Below are 19,252 nucleotides of genomic sequence, written 5' to 3'. Positions count from 1 at the left end.
ATTTATCTAGCGTTTTAAGAGGTCTGGTACCAATGAAATGCTGCTTACTTGTAATATGTACCTTACCATTAGGTGCCCAGCTAAGAGAAATTATTATTTCCGACAGTTCCTGAAGGCAATAAAAGGGGATGCCATGTTTCAGTGGCTGCATCCCCCAACTATAGGGAACAATAAAAGTCCTCAAACAAAGACCATAATGTACCTTACAAAAATGATATATATAGTGCTCCTTGTATTTACATCTATAGGATTATATATAAACAACCAGAACATTAGTAAGTCTATTTACTGCTGGAATGAACTGCAGCACAGCTTGAAGTCAATGATGCTCCTTTTAGGGACTTTACCTCTTAAAGAGGCAGGAGTGGAAAATGAGATGTGAAAAATTAAAATCCTAGTTATCTCATGTGCACCTAAGAAAAACATTTCCATAAATACATTTTTGAAATATTTTATATATTTTGGATTTTTATGAGTCACTATTAAGGTATAAAAGTTGGTCATAATGATAAACAATTGAATGCTTTATTTGATAAAGATAAGTGATACATTCTTGCGTCTGAGTTTTATCATTTCCATCAAATTATAGGCCTACCACAAGCTTCAATTCTACCAGTCTAGTACTACTAATTCAAGACACATCAAATGAACCAATCATGCTCCTAACAGGGTGTTAAAGAGTCTGTATCTCCTGCAAATTGCCTGTTTAAGGGTTAAAGTTTTACTAGCTGATATTCTTCATCATGTTAATGAGTGTTTTAAGCAGTGTCTTTTGATTGTTTTGTGATTGTGATGCAAATGAACCATCTTATTATGATCCTATGTGTATGTAATCTGTAATCAGGTGTCTATTGTAAACGAGATATTGATATCAATGAGATTTCCTGAATGAATAAAGCTTAATAACAATAATGAATGATACTTTTAATACAGTTTTTAGAAAAGTGTTTATTGAAAGAGAAAGTCCAGAAAGACAGACTATAGAGTTGTAAAACGGTGAAAAAGCAAAAGAAAACAAGTGTAGGCTATTTTCAAAAGTAAAAAAAAAAAATGCTGAATTGATGTGCAGAATTACAGGTATAGATTGATGATAATCCAAATACAAACTAAAAACTAAAAACTGCATTGCTCAAGTTGATACTCATCAAAAATGAAAAATCTGAAGTCAGAGGTTCAACATAAGCACACACATTCAAGTATGCACATATCTCTTAATCTGACATTAATCCTGCAGAACAGCTGGAAACAGATGTTGTATTATATCAATCCTAACTCAGCAAAAAGTGGTTATCTAAAAACATCTAGATCCTCTTCTTCCAAGAGAAAATTAAACATTTTATGGAGTACTAAATTGTGATAATGGATCAACATTTATATACACTGATGAGTGCCATTTTACAGTGTTTTTTTCAAGCTTAGAAATAATGAAATTCTTGACACCATCATGTTGGATTCACACATTGTGCCTCCATTATTTTGCAGATTGTCTTCAGTTTATTTTACTCAACAGATCACTACAGTGGTATTCTTGTAGTCAGGTTTGCTATATATGTGCTCAGTGAAAACTTTATTGCGAATACTGAATATTTATAGGCAATAACATGCTGACAAGTCCTATACATTCACTCATTTAGCACATACTGTACTTTCCATGTTATGACATACAGCCATATGCAGGTGTGGTGCAGTGACCTTAAACCTCAATATGCCAGGTTGTGTAACATCACTGTGCAGCTTAATTTGGATTCCCAGCATCAGCAGGTGGCAAAGAGCTGCACCCAGTATGATCCCATAATAAGAAACTCCTCAGCTAGGCCAGTGGCAGGCTCGGATAACATGTTATTTTAAATGTTAAATGTAAATGTCTTTTATTGAATCAGGTGCTTGCTTACATGGGATAGTTGTGTGTGAACATGTTTTCAGTATCTAAAAATCACGTGTCAGCGCGTCAGCATGCTGCAGACAGACTTACTGGTTTCTGGAAAGTAGAGCTGGTAGTCAAAACTGGGAACATTTAGTAAAGCATAGCTGGGGATGACGTAATCTGTGTGTTTGTCCACTTAACTCCTTCAGGATAATGCTGAGCCATGGTCCAGATCAGGAAGCCGGAAACGAGACAAGAATTTGCGTGTTGTTGTTTTTGTTATATTCCATATCCACGAGAACAAAATGTGGACAACTGTTCAAAATTCTTCATTTTATGTTCAAAAACTAGAGAGGTTTATGTATACTGTATTTATAATGTGTTATAACTCAATATTTTGTCCATAAATGTGATTAAATCCTAGGGGAAAAAACAGTAAAAATAGCATGCTCAGTTTATATTTTATAGCATTTAACATATTTAATAATTTCCCACAATAGATACATACAGATGCCTCTGGTGTTTTGGGGTTTTTTTTCTTAACTTTTAACAGAATCCACTCAAACAAGTTTCAAGCTGGTTGGCTGGTTAATTCATTAAAATGTCCGATTGTATAAATTTACAGAAATTTCTCTCCTTACTAAAGGAATAGTTTGGTATTTGGAACCCTTGGCCTAAATGTTTTTGGTCATGATCGCTATTAGAAGAAACCAGGACTTGGCTATAGCTTACTGCTCCTCCACCATTCTGGTATCAGACATATGTGACAGTATTTGAAAAGTATCGTAAATGTTTTGCTAGACACAACGCTCACGGTTTAATCATGCAGGTGTTAGTATTAGTTAGTATTATCCTGGAAAAACAATTTTAAAAAAAGCTCTTGTGGAGCTTACACCGTCTGAGAAGGTAGTGTATCTTATGCACATAAAATACTTTATATTTTCTATCTCTTTTGTACCTATGCCAATTCTATTTTAGACTTTTACAAAATATTCTTTTACTTTTTATACATACACAACAAAATTATAGTATTCACTCATTTAAAATGTGTCATGTTGTTGTCTATATGAACGTATATTCAACTCTCTGCTATTTTAAATTGCTGTTATTACCATTATCACTCTGTACTCAGGTCTAACTTGCAAATGAGCTTGCGATCTCAATCTCAATATGACTCCCTGAGTAAATAAAGTATACATAAGTTAAAATAATATAAAGCATGAGCCTGTGTAGTATTACCCCTGCTTGTATTTCAAACACCAGAACCAGGCTATGAAGAAAAATGTTTTTTGAACCAACTTTATTTATAGATTAGAAGTCAAGTTTAATCATGTCTGATTATCCTTTACTCTGCCTCAAATGGAGATCCACCTATACACAGGTAACAACAGTGGTCTACCATTATTTACAGTTGTAGAAAAACTGTCACACCTCATCACAATTTGACATTCTGTCTCTACCGAGGACAGAGAAAAGGTGTATCAATCTCTAAATTATCCAGCGTTGGTTTTTTTTATTTTAAAAACAAACAATTTACTTACAGAATTTTACAAACAAAGTTATAGTCAATGTCCTGAGAATAATATGTCTAAATAGGTGAATATGCTTCTCAAAATAAAGCATCGGAAAACAAAAGCATGATTAGGGAACAAGTTTTCTTCATTTGTTGTTTCATGTTGTATACTTATTAATTCACAGTTTCCTGTTATTCACAGTCAATGTAGAGTGAAAATACATTTACACCACCAACCTTTTTATCAGCAATAACTGTTCATATTTTCATGTAACAATTAACTCATTATGTAGAAATACAGGTCAAATAATGACGACCTGCTTTCAAGAGTACTGGGTGTTGGAAATTTTCTTCCACAGTAGTGTCTTCAGGTTGTTAAGGACTAGTGAGTGGTGAACCTCCATCTGACTTGCCAGACCGCTGAGTGTCACACATGTGCGTAGCTGCTTTTCCAGATCGACACGGAGATCTGAAGGTGCTCCAAAAAGCAGAAAATCCTGCAGCAGCATGCACACCTTGGCAAGATTGGGCTGTACGACCTCAGTATTACACTGCTTCACTAGTCGATCACAGGTGGCCGTACAGTCGTGGCCATAAGTACAGTCTGCGTTAGTCTCACAGCGGCGCCCCCTCAAATATCCCCGCACAACTGCCTCAGATGCCACACTGCGCAGATTGGCCATCTTGCAGTCGTACTTTGCATTGTAGCCCACATGGCGAGGACTGGCATCGCATATTAGGAAACTCCCATAGGAGCCGTGGAAGACTTCCTCCACAAACTCCAACAGGCCGATGGTGATACGAGCCCTGCGGGGCCATGCTGGTGCAAGCCAGTGGTTCAGGCTGGAGCTCAAGGCCTCTGGGACCAGAGCCTCCAGGTAATGAGGCACCTCTAGCCTGTAGAGGGAGTTGTGGCCCACACGTTCTGTCACATACAGGTCTCCACAGAAACCTAGCAGTTTAGGGGTGTGCTCCTTCTCCTGCAGCGCCACCATCAGGAGGAACTCGTTGATCTGGAGAAGAGCCCATATAGACTTGGCCTCTGCCAGAGACACTTTACCATCCTGGTTGACGTCAGCCAGGGTAATGATCCTGTCCACCAAAGTGTTCAAGGATGGCTGCTCACCAAGGTTAGCCTGCAGGAAGGGGGTAGACATAATTTGGTTATTGTGTGGTAATTGTGTTATAAACAAATATATCCAAGATGAATTATACAGATTGATTCACATACTTTTTTACACATAATCATACATATTACCACATCTGTACGTGTTAAGCAATTAATCAACTGAATTGTTGATTGATTTAATTGATTTTGACACAAAAGTTGATCTGGAGTTCAATGGGGTCCCGAATAGTTGTTCCATACGATATATTTTATTATGATATATTGTAATTAACTTAGAAAACAATACTTTTAGGAAACTGTGCAACATCTCTTTAAATTCATCCATAGAGGTTCCACGTGTGGGTTTGTCAAACAAGCTCATCTCCTGTCGCAGCACAGAGTCCGGAGTCCCATCAGTCTTCATTTGATCCTCAATATTGCACTTAATCACAACAGGTCTCTCCTTCCACAATCCACTGTACACCTGAAAGGGGCAAGGTGTGAGAACAGTAAGAAATGCAATACGTCTGCATGCTTGTATGTGGGTTTTTTATACAAGGTTACAGGTTCAGGGCTGGTTTGTTATTACAGGCATTTATGATTTACTACAGCTGCCACAATTGTACAGCTTTATTTTACACACTGGTTTACAATTAGCTGTTATTCAATGAGCACAATCCCTTTCACATGAAATAAAAATACTTTTGCAGTAAACGTATTCTTTGCGATACCAAATTTAGACCAGACATTTCTGGTGATCAACAAGTTTTATTTTCCTCTGGAAAAATAATGCTAAATGTCCCTTATGAAGTGAAAATATTGTGTTATTAACATTATATTTGACATTAGTTAAGTATGTGTGTGTGGAGGATGATCCCACATTGAATATGTAACAGTTTGAGAGTTATGTGCTAATGTTTTAAAAGCATTTATTTAAAAAACTAGCATTAATAAAACCTGTGCCACACTTAATTAAGTTATTTGAATACAACATTTTAAATGTGCAAACTGCTTGTGTTCCTGGTTAGTATGTGAACTCTTTGTGAGATGTAAAAAGGCATTAAAATATATGCAACTTGGGGCTGATGTTGTATTTTCTTTAGCCAGAATTGTGTGTGCTGTGTCTGTTTATGATACCTGATGTGTAGAGGAGGTGGACATGCAGCGCTGCAGGGTTAGAGTTCTCTGATCACACAATGCCTTGCAAGATGAGCCTGATATTATACCTCTTCTGTAGTGATCACACTGCAAAAAGGAAACAGGAAATACACAAAATGAACAACAGGAAACAAAGGGGGGGGATCTCTCAAGTGTTCCATCCTCTTGCAAAGGTAATGACAACATACACACATCAAATATTTCAAGACTTTTGTTTTACCTCACCCTCCAACATCTGTAAACAATACAGATTGTTTACAGATGTTGTACACACCTGTGCAGACATCGTTTACTGACATGAGACATTTTATACTCTAACCTTACTTTTGCCTCCACTTCCTCTGTTCATGTGTGCCATTGATTTCTAACATTTCATCTTATTCTTTGCCTATCCACTAGATGCCCCTGCTATCACCTGACAGACCAACCTGCTCCCCAAATCTCATATTGCCCCCCCTCTAAAAGGCACATATACAGGATGGTTTACAATCAAAAGTAACTACAAGTAATTCCACACATGCAAAGGGTCACATTTACTTAAGTGTACATCCTCTTACCACAGCCAGATGCCACACAACATCCCAAAATATCTAATGTCTTTACCATTCACTTGAATGGGAAACTGGTCTCAGACTTTTACTTAGTAAGGCTATTTTGATCTCAGAATACACAAAAGTTCCAGCGCATACATTTATGCCTATAAACACATTGTTATTATATATTGTAATCTGATGTGATTTAATTTACTGTGCCACAGTCATTACAGGTTTGCATAAGTGCACACTAATGGAACAGCAGGTTAAGTAAAAATAACGTGACGTGTCAGCCTTCGCACTCACATAGACTGAGTATGAAAACTCAGTAACACATGAGACAAAAAGTGCACTCTGGCACTGTTTGTGCTGATATAGGTCAATCATTGTAGTTTGCACTATAATAAATTGCCTGGGGCAGAGCAAAGCTAGCTGTTTCTGCCTTCTTGTGTATACCAGCTGCTGGATGTAGCTTTCATTTTCACCAGACAGGTATTAGAGTGATATAAACCTTTATATGTAAGTCTCAGCAAAAATGAAAAAAACTATACCTTTAACAAGATGAAAAACTATGGCAAACACAAATGTTCACTAACTGTACCTCATGCCTATTCAATCATACACATCACTGTGTGGATCTCATTATTAACTATATTGAGTTTCTGTCATTGATCTTTCATCATGTCTTAATTAGTTTTCCTGTTAATCACCATTGTGTTCCTCTGAGTTTCACTAAATGTCAATGCCTGTTCTGTTCTCAACAGCTGAAACCTCTGGAAACAGCTGGACACAGCAGGAGACTACTTAAGCTATAGGCTGTATCTTTGCCCAGCGTCAAAGACCTTGTTTGAAATGGGAGGCCAACACAAGCAGTCCCCAAACTGTCCCTCATCTTCCTCAAAAAAGTCCTCCTGTCCATTTGTCCTGCCACATTTCTATTTGTTTTGAAACCTGCAATTTACTGCAGCAGCTGGAAAATTATTTTCGTGTCCTATTTAGCCCGTTTGATATCTGCCCCGAACACTGTTCAAGATTGTATAAAACCACCAAATTATAAACACATAGTGTATTTTCCAGTTCAGTAAACAATGTTGTATTGATTTGATTGTGTGTATTTATAGTTGCCCTGTTTGTGTCTTACTCTGTAATGGATTTGCCCTGTGATGCATTTGTTATATGGATCTTACACTGCGGTTAGACACCGCTAAGTGAACATTTAATTCAGTAACATAATATATTTAATCAATGGGGCTGGGCAAAGCATAACCACACTGAAATACAGGTTTAGTTGAGCAGCTGAACGATGACATGATGACATGAAGTAACCTTAATTTTTGACACCTCAACTTCCAGGATTATCCTTATTTTTTAAAATTTATTATTGAGTTAATCTGTTGATCATTTTCTCTATTGATTGATTTGTCTGTAAAATGTCATAAAGTAGAGAAAAATGCCCCTCTTCAATTCTTAGATCTTTGGTTTACTCAACTAATCGTTGCAGCTCTACCTGACATGGCTACAAGTTATGACACTGATTTTCATGAATCTGAGAGACAATACTTACAATGACCATATGGCAGACATGCCCCCGGCAGAGCTCAGAGTAGGAGGCATACTGCATGTAGATGACCCAGCTGGCAATGAGGATGCCCAGCCATGCCAGGAGAAGGTACTTCACCTTGATGGCTGGCAGACGACTCTTTGGAAGGGGGACAGAAGAAAACCCAGTAAGTAACAGTACAGAGGTATTAGCCACAAAATGTATTTAAAGTTTTAAAAAAAATACTAGCAGCATACCAGTAGCATAGTTGCAGTTCTAACTACTGTATATAGGGCCCAACAGATATTTTTGGGGACAATGTTGATACTAATATTAGAGAGTAAAATAAATTCTGATATCAACAATCAGCTTATAATCTCATATGTATAGAATATAAGCACACGTGTTTGCAGTGATCCCAAAAATGTGGTTATAACACTTGTGATAAAGATGAATAATGGAGGCAGGATATTTTACAGTTTGACATTAAACTTAATTGTATAAAATGACATCAGTGCACTGAAACAGTAAACATCAATGGGAGTTTAATAGCTATATAGCCATGTACTTGGATTAAGAAATAGGATCAAATACACATAAAATGCTGCCTATATGACTTAAACATATAATATATAAAAAATACCGCCCATATCCACAACATATAGGCTACTCCAATACCAGTAGCCTATATCTGTGATAGGTCAATATCAACCGGTAGTATCAACTGACCAATACATTTGTAGGGATCTAGTTTAATATAATCATCTATAACAATGCAACAAAAAATTAAAAAAAATGTGTTCACATTTTATGTAATGTAACTGAAGTTGCTGTACATAAATGTAGTGGAGTAGAATATAATTAAATGGAAACATACAAATAAAATGCAAGTTAAACTGTACTTGAGTAAAATGCACTTACTTTCCACCACTGAGGCCTTCCATACAACAATGAATGACTGAATGAATGACTGAATGAATGAATGAATGAACAGCTGACCTTAAGAGAAACCCAAGATAGATCATGTTTTTTTAAGATTTGACATCTTATGATTAATGTTCACTGAACTAGGAAACAATCGACGATAGATTTTGCCCTAGTAGTTTGACATCCATGCAGGTAAATCGTGTTTTATAGCATTAAAAGCAGCTGCAGCTGCTCCTTCCTACCTGCAAGGCTTTGGACAGAGGGCAGAACAGCACCAAATGGACCAGTCTCCGCAAAGCCCTGGGCATCATGAGCGACTCTGTTGGGAGGCAGCAGATCGAGAAAGCAGGGATTCCTGTCTGATCACATCCTCACTGCAACCTACGCCATGCGTCGTAAATAATAACCCAAACTTAATCATTACGCGCAGCATATGCCATGATATCTTTCCTCAGCGCACAGGGCTGACAACGCGTGAATGACTTCTACAAATTGGTTTCATAATCCATTTTTTTTTTGGATCAAAAAATCATCTGAGAAAAATATCAGTGCGCTCTTCAGATTTCTGCTCCAAATAGGCCAGAAAATCACTGGAGCTCCTCTTCATCGCCCAGCGTCGATTACAAGCAAATCCGATGAATGTAAGAAGCAGTGTCCTTCTCGACATAAATCATAAATGTGACACATAAATAGCCAGTGAGTCCCCCTGATGACCATACAGCCTCTGTTTCCCAGCGACTCATCACTGCGCTTCTTTAAAGGGAAAGATGCACGATCTCAGCTGGGCCATGTTTTTGTACCTCCGACAAAAATATCTTGCCTGCGTTTCCTGTCCTCACTGAGGGGAAACAGTCAGTCACCCTGCCTACATTACATAGGTGGATTAGAGGGAATGTGGGACACTTTTTTGCAATTCCAACTTGTTCACCATTGCAATACATTATAACAACAACTAATATCATTATGAAATCCCCAAGATGTTTCCTTGTTAAATCAGATGATATTTTTTTTAGATATTGTACTCAAAGGGAAAATGGCACATATATTAGTCTTTCTTGTGCCCAGGGTTGGGAAGGTTACTTTGGAAATGTAATAGGTTAAAGATTACCCTATTTAAAATGTAATAAGTATTGTAACTATAACATTTGATTACTTTTCTAATTTTCTAAAGTCAAAAGCCTGGCATAGGCTTAATTGGTACTGTGACATCATTTAAACCCATGTGTGCTCCAAATAAGCACACATTATAATTTATTTAAAACATTTTTTTTTTAAATTTGATTTTAAAGCATTAAAACAGCAATATATGTATTCAGTGACATGTTAAATATTTAAAAAATGAGGAGGAAAAATCCTCCTGAGCAAACTCTTAAAGGTCCTTTACCTTTACATAACATAGTTACTCTCCAGCACTACTTGTGCCAGAGCATGTCAGAATTTGAGGATTTTATAATCTGGGACAGTTCACGCTGTGTAGCAGCCAATAACCTAATAACGACCGATAACGTAATAATTGCCAGTTTTTTAATGTAATAAGCCAATAATGTAATAAAAGTGCTGAACAAGACATAATAGCTATTTGCCAATAATGTAATAAGTTATTATGTTATTGGTTGGTTATTACGTTATTGGCCTGGTAAAAAAAAAAATCATATGTATTTCATAAGATTATCATAGCTATATTATTTCATTTAAAAGTGTAATCTGACTACTTGTGAAAGATTAAATGAAAGCCAATCAAATGTTCTCACAGAAAATCTGCTGAATCAAATTAATCAAATTTACTGACATTTAAATTTTTCTGGAAACATGTACTTTCAATCTTTGCCTTCGTTTGAAATCCAAGATGCATCCAGATAGATAGATAGACAAATATTTTGAAATTAGTTATTTGTTGCAGATAAAAGAGTAGGCTTTTTTTTTAATGGTGATGGAATGCCAACTGACATATTTATCAGCCTTGGTATGTTTGTGTGTTGTTGTTTTTAAGCAACTGAAAGACTTTAGCATTTCCAGCTGACTTGTATTCTCTTGTAAGTCTCTGAGGAGGAGCTTTTCCAGAACGTGGCCAAAACTCTCCATCAGAGTTTTGGTCAGGCTCTGGAAGTTCCAGAAGGTGTCGACTCCAAAAGCACAGACATCTTGACACAAATTATGATAAAAGAGAACAAAGAGAGTGTAAACTCAGTCCTCCCTACTTGTGCTCTTACTGTGGAGTCTGCTGCAAGCCAGCGTGTCACTCCACCCTGCAGACTGAACCCCATGGTTGATCATGCTCGTGGAATGCTGAATGATTTCACGACTAAGAATTAAAGTAGGTGCATTCCACAACCATAAGCCAAGATCGAATCGGACACCCAGTGTAGTAACGCTACTGAATATGGAGAAGGATAATGCAGTTACAGAGGACATAGATGACCCATACTCAGAAGACAATCCAGAGACTGTCTCATATGACCTCATGACCTACACAAGTAAACTTGTTAAGGACATAATCAGAGATGAGCTTCGTGGAATCTGAATCCTCTCTTGACATTGAGGTTGCAGGCGAAAACATAGCTTGTCGGCTTATCGAAGAAGCAAAGAATTTACAAAATGAGACTCAAGGGGGAAAAAAGGGCAAAAAACAAATTGAAGGATGTTTGCCGAAACGTTAATTCATCGGATATTGGCACACCTTATGGCCAAATATCACTCCAAAACCAAATTTGAAAGTAGGTGCAAAATACACTCCCTTATGTCTACTGTTGAGTCTGTGCTCTCAGATGACACCAAAAAACTGTTTTACAAAGTTACGAACAATGACGAGCGGGAATTCTTTGCTGTTAACAAAAGAACTCAGTGATATCATCTACCTTCTTCTCAGAGATGGGATGGGGGTGACCGATATTACCCATCAGGCAATGAGGAAGACTTCATGCAGGACAATGGATAATCCAGAACAACATGCTGCTTTGTATGGAGATATAAATAACAGAATGAGGAGTTTTCTTCCCCTAATGCATTGGTGGGTGAAACTGCAAGTGGGCAAAAATTGTTCCAGGGTGTTATTTGTCGTCATGAACACCAAATTTTTCTCCCAAAGAAAGCTAGAAAGATACACAGATGATGGTGCAGAAGTGCAGCTGGTTAAGGATATATGTGTGCATATACACATATATACATATATATATTATATTATACTATAAGCAATGACATGAGTAGTGTCCGAAGGTGTGGTTTTTTTCCATTCTGCTCCATTGAGCTCCCTATACTTCTCTATGTTGGGATCCCTATATAGTGACCAGAGACTAGTGAATGAGTGAGTGATTTCAGATAAAGCCATGGTGAATCTGCACTTGGCTACTTTAAACTCCTTCACCAGCAAGAACAGGGGGAGCTGTAGCTGTCCCGATCTTATGTAAGCTACAAGCTGATTGACGTGAGGCTGGGAGACTCCCAGGCACTTGCAGAGATGTTTATTTATCTTCCTCTCCATTCCCTCCACTTCTGTTAATGGTATGTTGTACACTGTCAGCAGCCACCTACTCCTTGGCAGGAGGTCATACTGGTAAAGCTATGCTTTGACCTTTCCAAGCAAACTGCATTTGTTTTCCAAGGTACTGTGCCAGTAAGTAATAACTACTTAAGTATATTTCTTGAGAAAAACTTGTTTTTCATTGAGCGATAATGTTTGTGTGTGTATTAAATACGTTTGGATGAGCTGGCGTGATTATCAAACAGATCAAGATTATTCCAAGGAAGTCCATCAATAAAGAGGTAACTCATGGTTAACAAAACATGACTGAGCATATTGGTAAACCTTTATTTGGTAAGCCTTTATTTAGAAAAAGTAATCATTGAGGGTGACCCTCATTTACGATGACATTGACACAATTACAAAGACAGAAAAAAATAGATACAATAATATACAATTATACAAATGTTTAAGACCCTCTGTATATAGACCCATGCATTTTAAAATCCTTCTCAGTGTAAGCATGCTTATCATAATATCATCCACTGTGCTCAGCAGCAGAATCTCAGCAAGTCTCAAACCAAGAATGAAGTACAACTTAATCAATGAGCCATATTCCTAACTGTTCTCCTGACACAGTTTCCTCATCCAGTTTCATGTTAAAAGTTATCAGTGACATTCAACAACAGGACAAAATAAATCTGTGTTCAGTGTATTAATGGGACTTTTTTTTTTTTTTTCTTGAATTTACGGCCTTCCAGAAAATTTCTACATTTGAATATGAGCTTGAAAATAAGTCCAGAAAATATTCTGATTTGGCTTTCCTTACCATGGCTGTACATCTGTTAGTCCAATGAGAATGATTCCCAGAGCGTCTAACAAGCGACCATGCTTTATTTCTTTCAATAAACAAATCTGATAATTCGTAGAGCTTTTTAAAGGATGCATGTTTGCTGACAATTTAGAGGAATGCCAGCTCAACATCTGGTATTTCAGATGTAATATGAATATTGCTATGATAAAGATCATTAAGAAATGTTTATTCGTTAAAATGTTTTAGGTGATGCTTGACAGTGATTTGGGATTGTGATTTCAACATTGGGGAGAGACGTGAGAGATAATTTTTCATGCAACTTTATTATAATACAGGTGTATTAATACAACAACAGCCCACAGTGGTGAGACCTTAATGAGCAGTCGTCCCATTAAACCATTCAGCAGAGGAAGGACTTGGATGAAAGTATTGTTTGGCCTATAACTGCACAGTCACACTTTTTAAACTCTTTTACTGACTTAAAGTGATTATATTTGACCTTTTATTTAATACAATAAACAAAATATGAAAATAACATAAAATATAAGTAACATTGCACAAAACTGCTCTCTCCATACATACCAGAGTGATTTTAGGCGTGTCTTGAAGCATTTGTATCATGTTGAAAAATGCTCACTTATAACCGTGGCTTCTGAGGTGTATTGTACATATCTGTAGACTCCTTCAAATGTTGTCCTCAAATACTTAGGCGGGATGATGTTTGGACATTTTGAGCACCATAGTACATCTGTGAAGACAAATCAGTATTAGATGGTTGATTTTTTTGTAGTTTCATTTTCTGTATCACTGACATTTTAATATTGTCTAGGTGGAGGCTTCAAATAAGCCCTTTTGGGTTTTCTGTCTCTCCCTGCACTGTATATTATTTGTTTTTAGTAGTTTTTTTAAATGTAATTTTTGGTTTGTGCAAAATAAACTAACTTGGCCATATTTGAAACAGACATCCATCATCATAACAGTATAAATAACAAAAAAACAGAAGATAAAAAAGCACAATACATTCCCTTCAACAGTTGATCTTTATAATATAAATATTTAAATACATTTAAATATGTAAAAATAAAATAATAATAATATTTCAATATGAAAGTTGCTCCAAATCCCCACTGTTGTAGGAATTTAATGCAAATGATGATATATACCTGTTACTGCCAGCCACCTTATGACACAAGCTGAACAGAATCAATGTATAAAATAAAATAAAATCAACATTAACACTGACTTTAAATTAACAGTGCTGTGATGAAGTGAAAGTATCTGACTCGGTTCCATGCCCAAAGCCCACTGAACAGTGGAAATTGAGTTATCGAGAGCCAGTTTCTTTATGCCCACTCATTGCGCAACAAAGACACGTGAGTCAGAGTTGAGTCTCAAGGGGCACACACACACACACACACACACATTTCATTTCCCCACAATGTGTCCAGTTAGTGAAAAAGGTTTCCCAATAATCCAGTTACCATTTTCTAGACTGCAGTGTTGTTCAGGCACTGACATCAACTGGCCTGAAGGGGGCAGTCGTGTACCTTTTCACTGTGTAAAACAGGGAGCTATACATTAGAAAACAGGGAGGGGAGACAAGTATTTTAATACAAAACATGACCATTATGACAATTTTACAGACCAAAGATCATAGTCAATTGAGCCATCAGCATTTAGTATCCATGAGTTAAAAGCCTAAAACAGTCAACAAGCCAGTTGCTTCAGTTACTAAGTGGAAGGCAAATTGCACAAAAACTGGAAACTACTAATAAAAAAGAAACAACACTTCGTAGGAGTATTACGGTAATCTGAAATCATAATTTTTGCAAACATTATTTACACAGAAAAGCGGAAATCTGCTCGGTCAAGTACAGTTTTTCAGTGTGAGCACGTTTTAATCTTTAAATATACAAAGCTGGTGTTTTAATGGGTTACATGTGACCCTGTGTGACTAAAATGCAACGGTGGAAAAGTCACTTATCGTTTCTACACTCCCACTTATCTCACCTTTGTCGCTTTCTCCGAGTGTGACGGTCAGACAAGGTCGAGACTTTACAAGTACGGAAGCTGAGAGCGATCAAACTTAATTAATTTGCAAAGGGTATAGTGGAGTAATAAGCGTCTTTTATTAAACCCTCACATACAGTTCATATTCTGATCTATAACAGTATTTCCTCAGATAATAAGTCTCTATACTAAATTTCTGAACCACAAATCATTCATAAAGATCTCATCAGTCACAGATAAACATAATTTATCCTTGATGAAGCTTTCAGAAAGCAGAGTTTATTATTTAGTTTTTATGATTTAAAAAACTATAAAACACTATATTCTGGTCCAATGTTACATAAAACATGAGAACTATTTCAACATTAAATATTAAATGTGAAGAATGAACATTCTTGAAATTTTGGATGAATATGGGTCAAATATGTTTCCCTTTTTTATATTCTGGGTCACATTAAGGGAAGCCATCAAATTTCAGGCTAAAAGAAAAAATATTTTTACTGCTCTTGGATGTAAAAATGGGTCAAATTTGACCCTGAACAGTATGTAAGGGTTTAATATTTAGAAAATTGTGCAAAAATGTTGACAATCAGCAGCTTTTGTGCAAAATAATCTATAAAAGTCTGAGTCCTAATATTGTTGAAATTGTACTCATTTTTTTCTTAAGACATCTCAGGCTGTTCATCTGTTTGGTAAATAGATGGTTTATTATGTTAAAGTTATATTATTTGGTATAAGGTAATTATGCAATATTTTTTCTGGCCCAATTGAAATCAAATTGGGTTTTATGTGGTCCTTGAATTAAAATTAATTTGACACTCCTGTGTTATACTGTATGTCATTACCTTCTGTTTTCATAAATGAGTGAAACATATATCAGTGGTGGCATCATTAAAAAAAAATGTGTCAATTTTTCATTACACAACAGGTGAGAGAAGTTATAGAAGACTTATAGAAGACTTAATAAAATTTTATAATGTACATTGCTCAATCTCAGACTTTTTCAGTAAATAGGATTCCATCATGTATATTCATTGCCTTTATATTTAATATTTTATGCTGCCTTTGAGAAAGATCAGAGCTGAACCAAACATGTTAGATTGGACAACCACCGAACCTGTGAAAAAAATGAGACCGGAATATTACCTTTTACAGAATTCAAACCGTCAGTGATTTTCTAAAATATATCAACACAGCTTTTTTATCTTTAAGACCTTTAGGAAAGGTGTTCGTATTCTTACCTGTGGGAATAAATTCCATGTGTAAACACTGTTTAATTAAGAGTGCATTGTAGAAATATGAATCCTATGAGAATAACAATAACCTGTCTGCTTGTAAATTTTTTTGCAAAAATGGTACAAACATAATCTCAGCGTTACACCACAATGGCAACCTGACAGGAATATTAGATCTGGGTTTGAAATTTAGTGCAAAACATGACGATCTGCTGTCATGTAAGGCATTTTAGTTATTATCCAGGTTACATTCTACATCCTAGGAGTGTTAACATGAATTCAACAGTAACACAAAGTCCTGTCTAAATGAGATTGTTAAATATCAGAACATGGCGGTCCATGTAAACAGTCATTCTTGTATCAGTGTTGCACAGCAGTAACAATGTGGACACAGCTGCAAAGCAACTTTAAAAAGGTACACTGTAAGAAATATATTAAATGAGAAAGACAATAGCATATATATCACAGAAACGAGATTCATTTATAGGTGACATACACACAACTTCATCCATGACACAAGCCAGCACTGCGGCCCTGAAAAAAACCCATCTTTTCCAAGTACAGATGCAAGATGAAGGGAAGCAGCAGACAGTCTGGACTCTTAACTGCGTTATTTAAAGTCTTTAATTTAAGAATATGTAATGTCATGAGCTTGGTGAGGAGGGTGCCGACAGGCCGTGCAGTAGCTCCATCTGTCTTCTTTTGTCCTTGGCTCGGTTAATAGTCATCTTGAATAAGCGACAGTACAGCTCCATGGTGACCGGAGTGTCATCATTCCCAGGCACGGGGTACGTCACCAGGCTGGGGTTGCAGTTTGAGTCCACCACCCCCACCGTGGGAATGTTCATCTTGGCCGCATCTCTGATCGCCACGTGCTGCTGGAACACATTGTTGAGAGTTGAGAGGAAGATGATGGCGTCTGGTAAACGAACTCCTGGACCATACTGGGTGTGAGCGTTGGTAAGCAAGCCACCCTGCCAGTACCGTGTGTGGGCGTACTCTCCACAGTCCTTAGCGGTTGTCTCCACCAAGTGGCAGAATTGACGCCGGCGGCTGATGAACAGTATGACGCCGCCACGGTACGCTACATGGGCGGTGAAGTTAAGGGCTAGCTGAAGGTGCTCCACTGTCTGGTCGAGATCGATTATATCATGGTCCAAACGGCAGCCATAGAGGTACGGCTCCATAAGCCTAATAAAAAGCAAATTACAGTCTGGTTAAAAAAAAAGTCATACCTTAAAATGGGATTTAGACCCTAAATTGTGACAACGCAATAGGACACTGAACCTCTGTCTCCCCTACATGTGTAGTTTCCTGTGTCCTCTTCCTCTGTGTATGTAAATGGTGTGATATGAGTTTCCACTGTGTGTATGTGCAGTCTGTCCTCTTCCCAAATCTCCAAGATGATGGAGGTTGTGTGGCTCAGGTCCCATTCTGTTTATCATGGCACCTGGAAGTTGCTTAATGTTCTCCTGATCACATTCTTCATATATATTATAAATCCAATATCATTTTGTCAACCTGTTTCTCCATGCTGTATTTCTGTAATTTGGCTTTGTTGGTCTATTCTGTACACACAATATCTATTACATGTCTGTCCGTCCTGGAAGGTGTTGGGGGGTTGGAGGGGGGGCGATAGACTCACTGAGTAATTGAGTAGTCATTGCAGCTCTAGACTACATAAACAATTCCCACCCCCATGTCTCTACTGACTGCTAATCCCTATGACACACCATTTGAGCAACAACATTAGTTAGTAAAAAACATTTTTATAAAGCTATGGATAAAAGTGATACCAACCTGTGCCTGCAGCCTTTTTTATGACCAAGATGCACTCTGGCGTCAAATAGGTCTTTCAACGAGAAGAGCTCAGACACACGGAAAAAGTCTGGCTTCTGCAGTGGGAGGCCCAACACTTTTTCTGTATGAAGGACAGTGGTGGAAGAAATATCCTTCACTTAAAAGTACCAATACAGCAATGCAAAAAAAATAAAAAAATCCTACTTAAGTAAAAGTATGCAAGTATTATCAGCTTAATGTGCTTACATTATTGCAGTGAAAGTAGTGGTTTGGTCCATCTGACTGATATATTACTATATATGACATGATTAGACTATTAATACTGATGCATCAGTTGCCAACATAGTAGTCAGGACCCTCCAAAGGGTCACCATGTGAAGCTGAGGTTTTGTGAGATAATTAATGGGAGAGAAAGAAGTTCTGATACACACATCTGTTTGGACTATTTCCGTAATCTTTGATTTTTGTGAAATACTGGACCATTTGAACCTTTATTGAAATGCAACTATGTGAGGGAAAAAAATCACCATTTGGTGGAGCCGTTAACAACTCAGACATCTGAAATGTGTCCCCAACTACTCTTTTTTGTAAGATGGCAGAATCCAAAAAGATTTGAAACCACTGCTTTCACCTTTAACAATGTGTTGTATTTTAACAGCTTGTTATATTATCCATTGTGCCAAATCTGCATCTGAAATGTAACTACAGCTGTCAAATAAATGTAAGTTAGTGAGGCAGAAAGTACAATATTTCCCTCTGAAATGTTGTGTAGTGGAAGTATAGAGTAACATCAAATGTAACTCACTTATATACAGTATTTGAGCAAATGTATTTATATTTACAGACAAAATATTGCTCAAAGTCTGCAGAACAGTACAGAGGTTATGTATCATATGCAACCCTGCTACATCTATTAGCTCACCTGAAACGTCGTCAGTCTGGATTTGGGGTACTTTGATGGACGCTGCAGTGGTATAAGTTTGTCCACCACAGGGAAACCCCATAACAGCTGCCCTGGATTGCCGTAGCCCCCATAATCCTTAAAATGAGACACAAATATCAACTTTTATCCAGCTGGCTAACGCTAACTGTAAGCTAAATTGCAACTTGTTCTCGTTTAGAATAACAAGCGAGACTGCAAAAACAATACCAGCATTATTTCAAACAATTGTGATATGAAACACAAAGTATTCACTGTGTTGGGTAATTAAAAAATACATATATGAAGAAGATACCTCTCGTCAGTGTCCGTGCTGCCATGCTTGCTTTATTACGACAGGGAAGGTCAGCAAC

General features: G+C 37.1%; 2 protein-coding genes across 2 annotated transcripts; both read right to left on the bottom strand.

Annotated features, from left to right (window-relative positions):
- Positions 1 to 3,306: 3,306 nt before the first annotated feature.
- dipk1b (divergent protein kinase domain 1B) lies at positions 3,307 to 8,995 on the bottom strand. Its single transcript, XM_062434841.1, has 5 exons — positions 8,886 to 8,995; positions 7,741 to 7,875; positions 5,623 to 5,730; positions 4,793 to 4,969; positions 3,307 to 4,513 (listed from the first exon to the last, which is right to left on the bottom strand). The coding sequence occupies exons 1-5, from the start codon at positions 8,952 to 8,954 to the stop codon at positions 3,701 to 3,703; spliced, it is 1,302 nt and encodes a 433-aa protein (XP_062290825.1). The 5' UTR covers positions 8,955 to 8,995; the 3' UTR covers positions 3,307 to 3,700.
- A 6,841-nt stretch (positions 8,996 to 15,836) lies between these two features.
- mrps2 (mitochondrial ribosomal protein S2) lies at positions 15,837 to 19,252 on the bottom strand. Its single transcript, XM_062434472.1, has 4 exons — positions 19,195 to 19,252; positions 18,882 to 18,998; positions 17,960 to 18,080; positions 15,837 to 17,350 (listed from the first exon to the last, which is right to left on the bottom strand). The coding sequence occupies exons 1-4, from the start codon at positions 19,217 to 19,219 to the stop codon at positions 16,804 to 16,806; spliced, it is 810 nt and encodes a 269-aa protein (XP_062290456.1). The 5' UTR covers positions 19,220 to 19,252; the 3' UTR covers positions 15,837 to 16,803.

This window comes from Scomber scombrus, chromosome 15, assembly GCF_963691925.1.
Source record: "Scomber scombrus chromosome 15, fScoSco1.1, whole genome shotgun sequence".
Lineage (NCBI taxonomy): Eukaryota > Metazoa > Chordata > Actinopteri > Scombriformes > Scombridae > Scomber > Scomber scombrus.
The sequence above is the reverse complement of the archived record's forward strand: the minus strand, read 5'-3'. Positions and strand labels throughout refer to the sequence as shown.

Coding starts and splice junctions, on each gene's coding strand:
- dipk1b (XM_062434841.1), bottom strand. CDS start 8,954: ATGATGCCCAGGGCTTTGCGGAGACTGGTCCATTTGGTGCTGTTCTGC. Junction 5,731..7,740: donor ATGTCTGCCATATGGTCATT/GTAAGTATTGTC, acceptor TCCTTTTTGCAG/TGTGATCACTACAGAAGAGG. Junction 4,514..4,792: donor TGTTGCACAGTTTCCTAAAA/GTATTGTTTTCT, acceptor CCCTTCCTGCAG/GCTAACCTTGGTGAGCAGCC.
- mrps2 (XM_062434472.1), bottom strand. CDS start 19,219: ATGGCAGCACGGACACTGACGAGAG. Junction 18,081..18,881: donor CCAGACTGACGACGTTTCAG/GTGAGCTAATAG, acceptor TCCTTCATACAG/AAAAAGTGTTGGGCCTCCCA. Junction 17,351..17,959: donor AAAAAAGGCTGCAGGCACAG/GTTGGTATCACT, acceptor GCTTTTTATTAG/GCTTATGGAGCCGTACCTCT.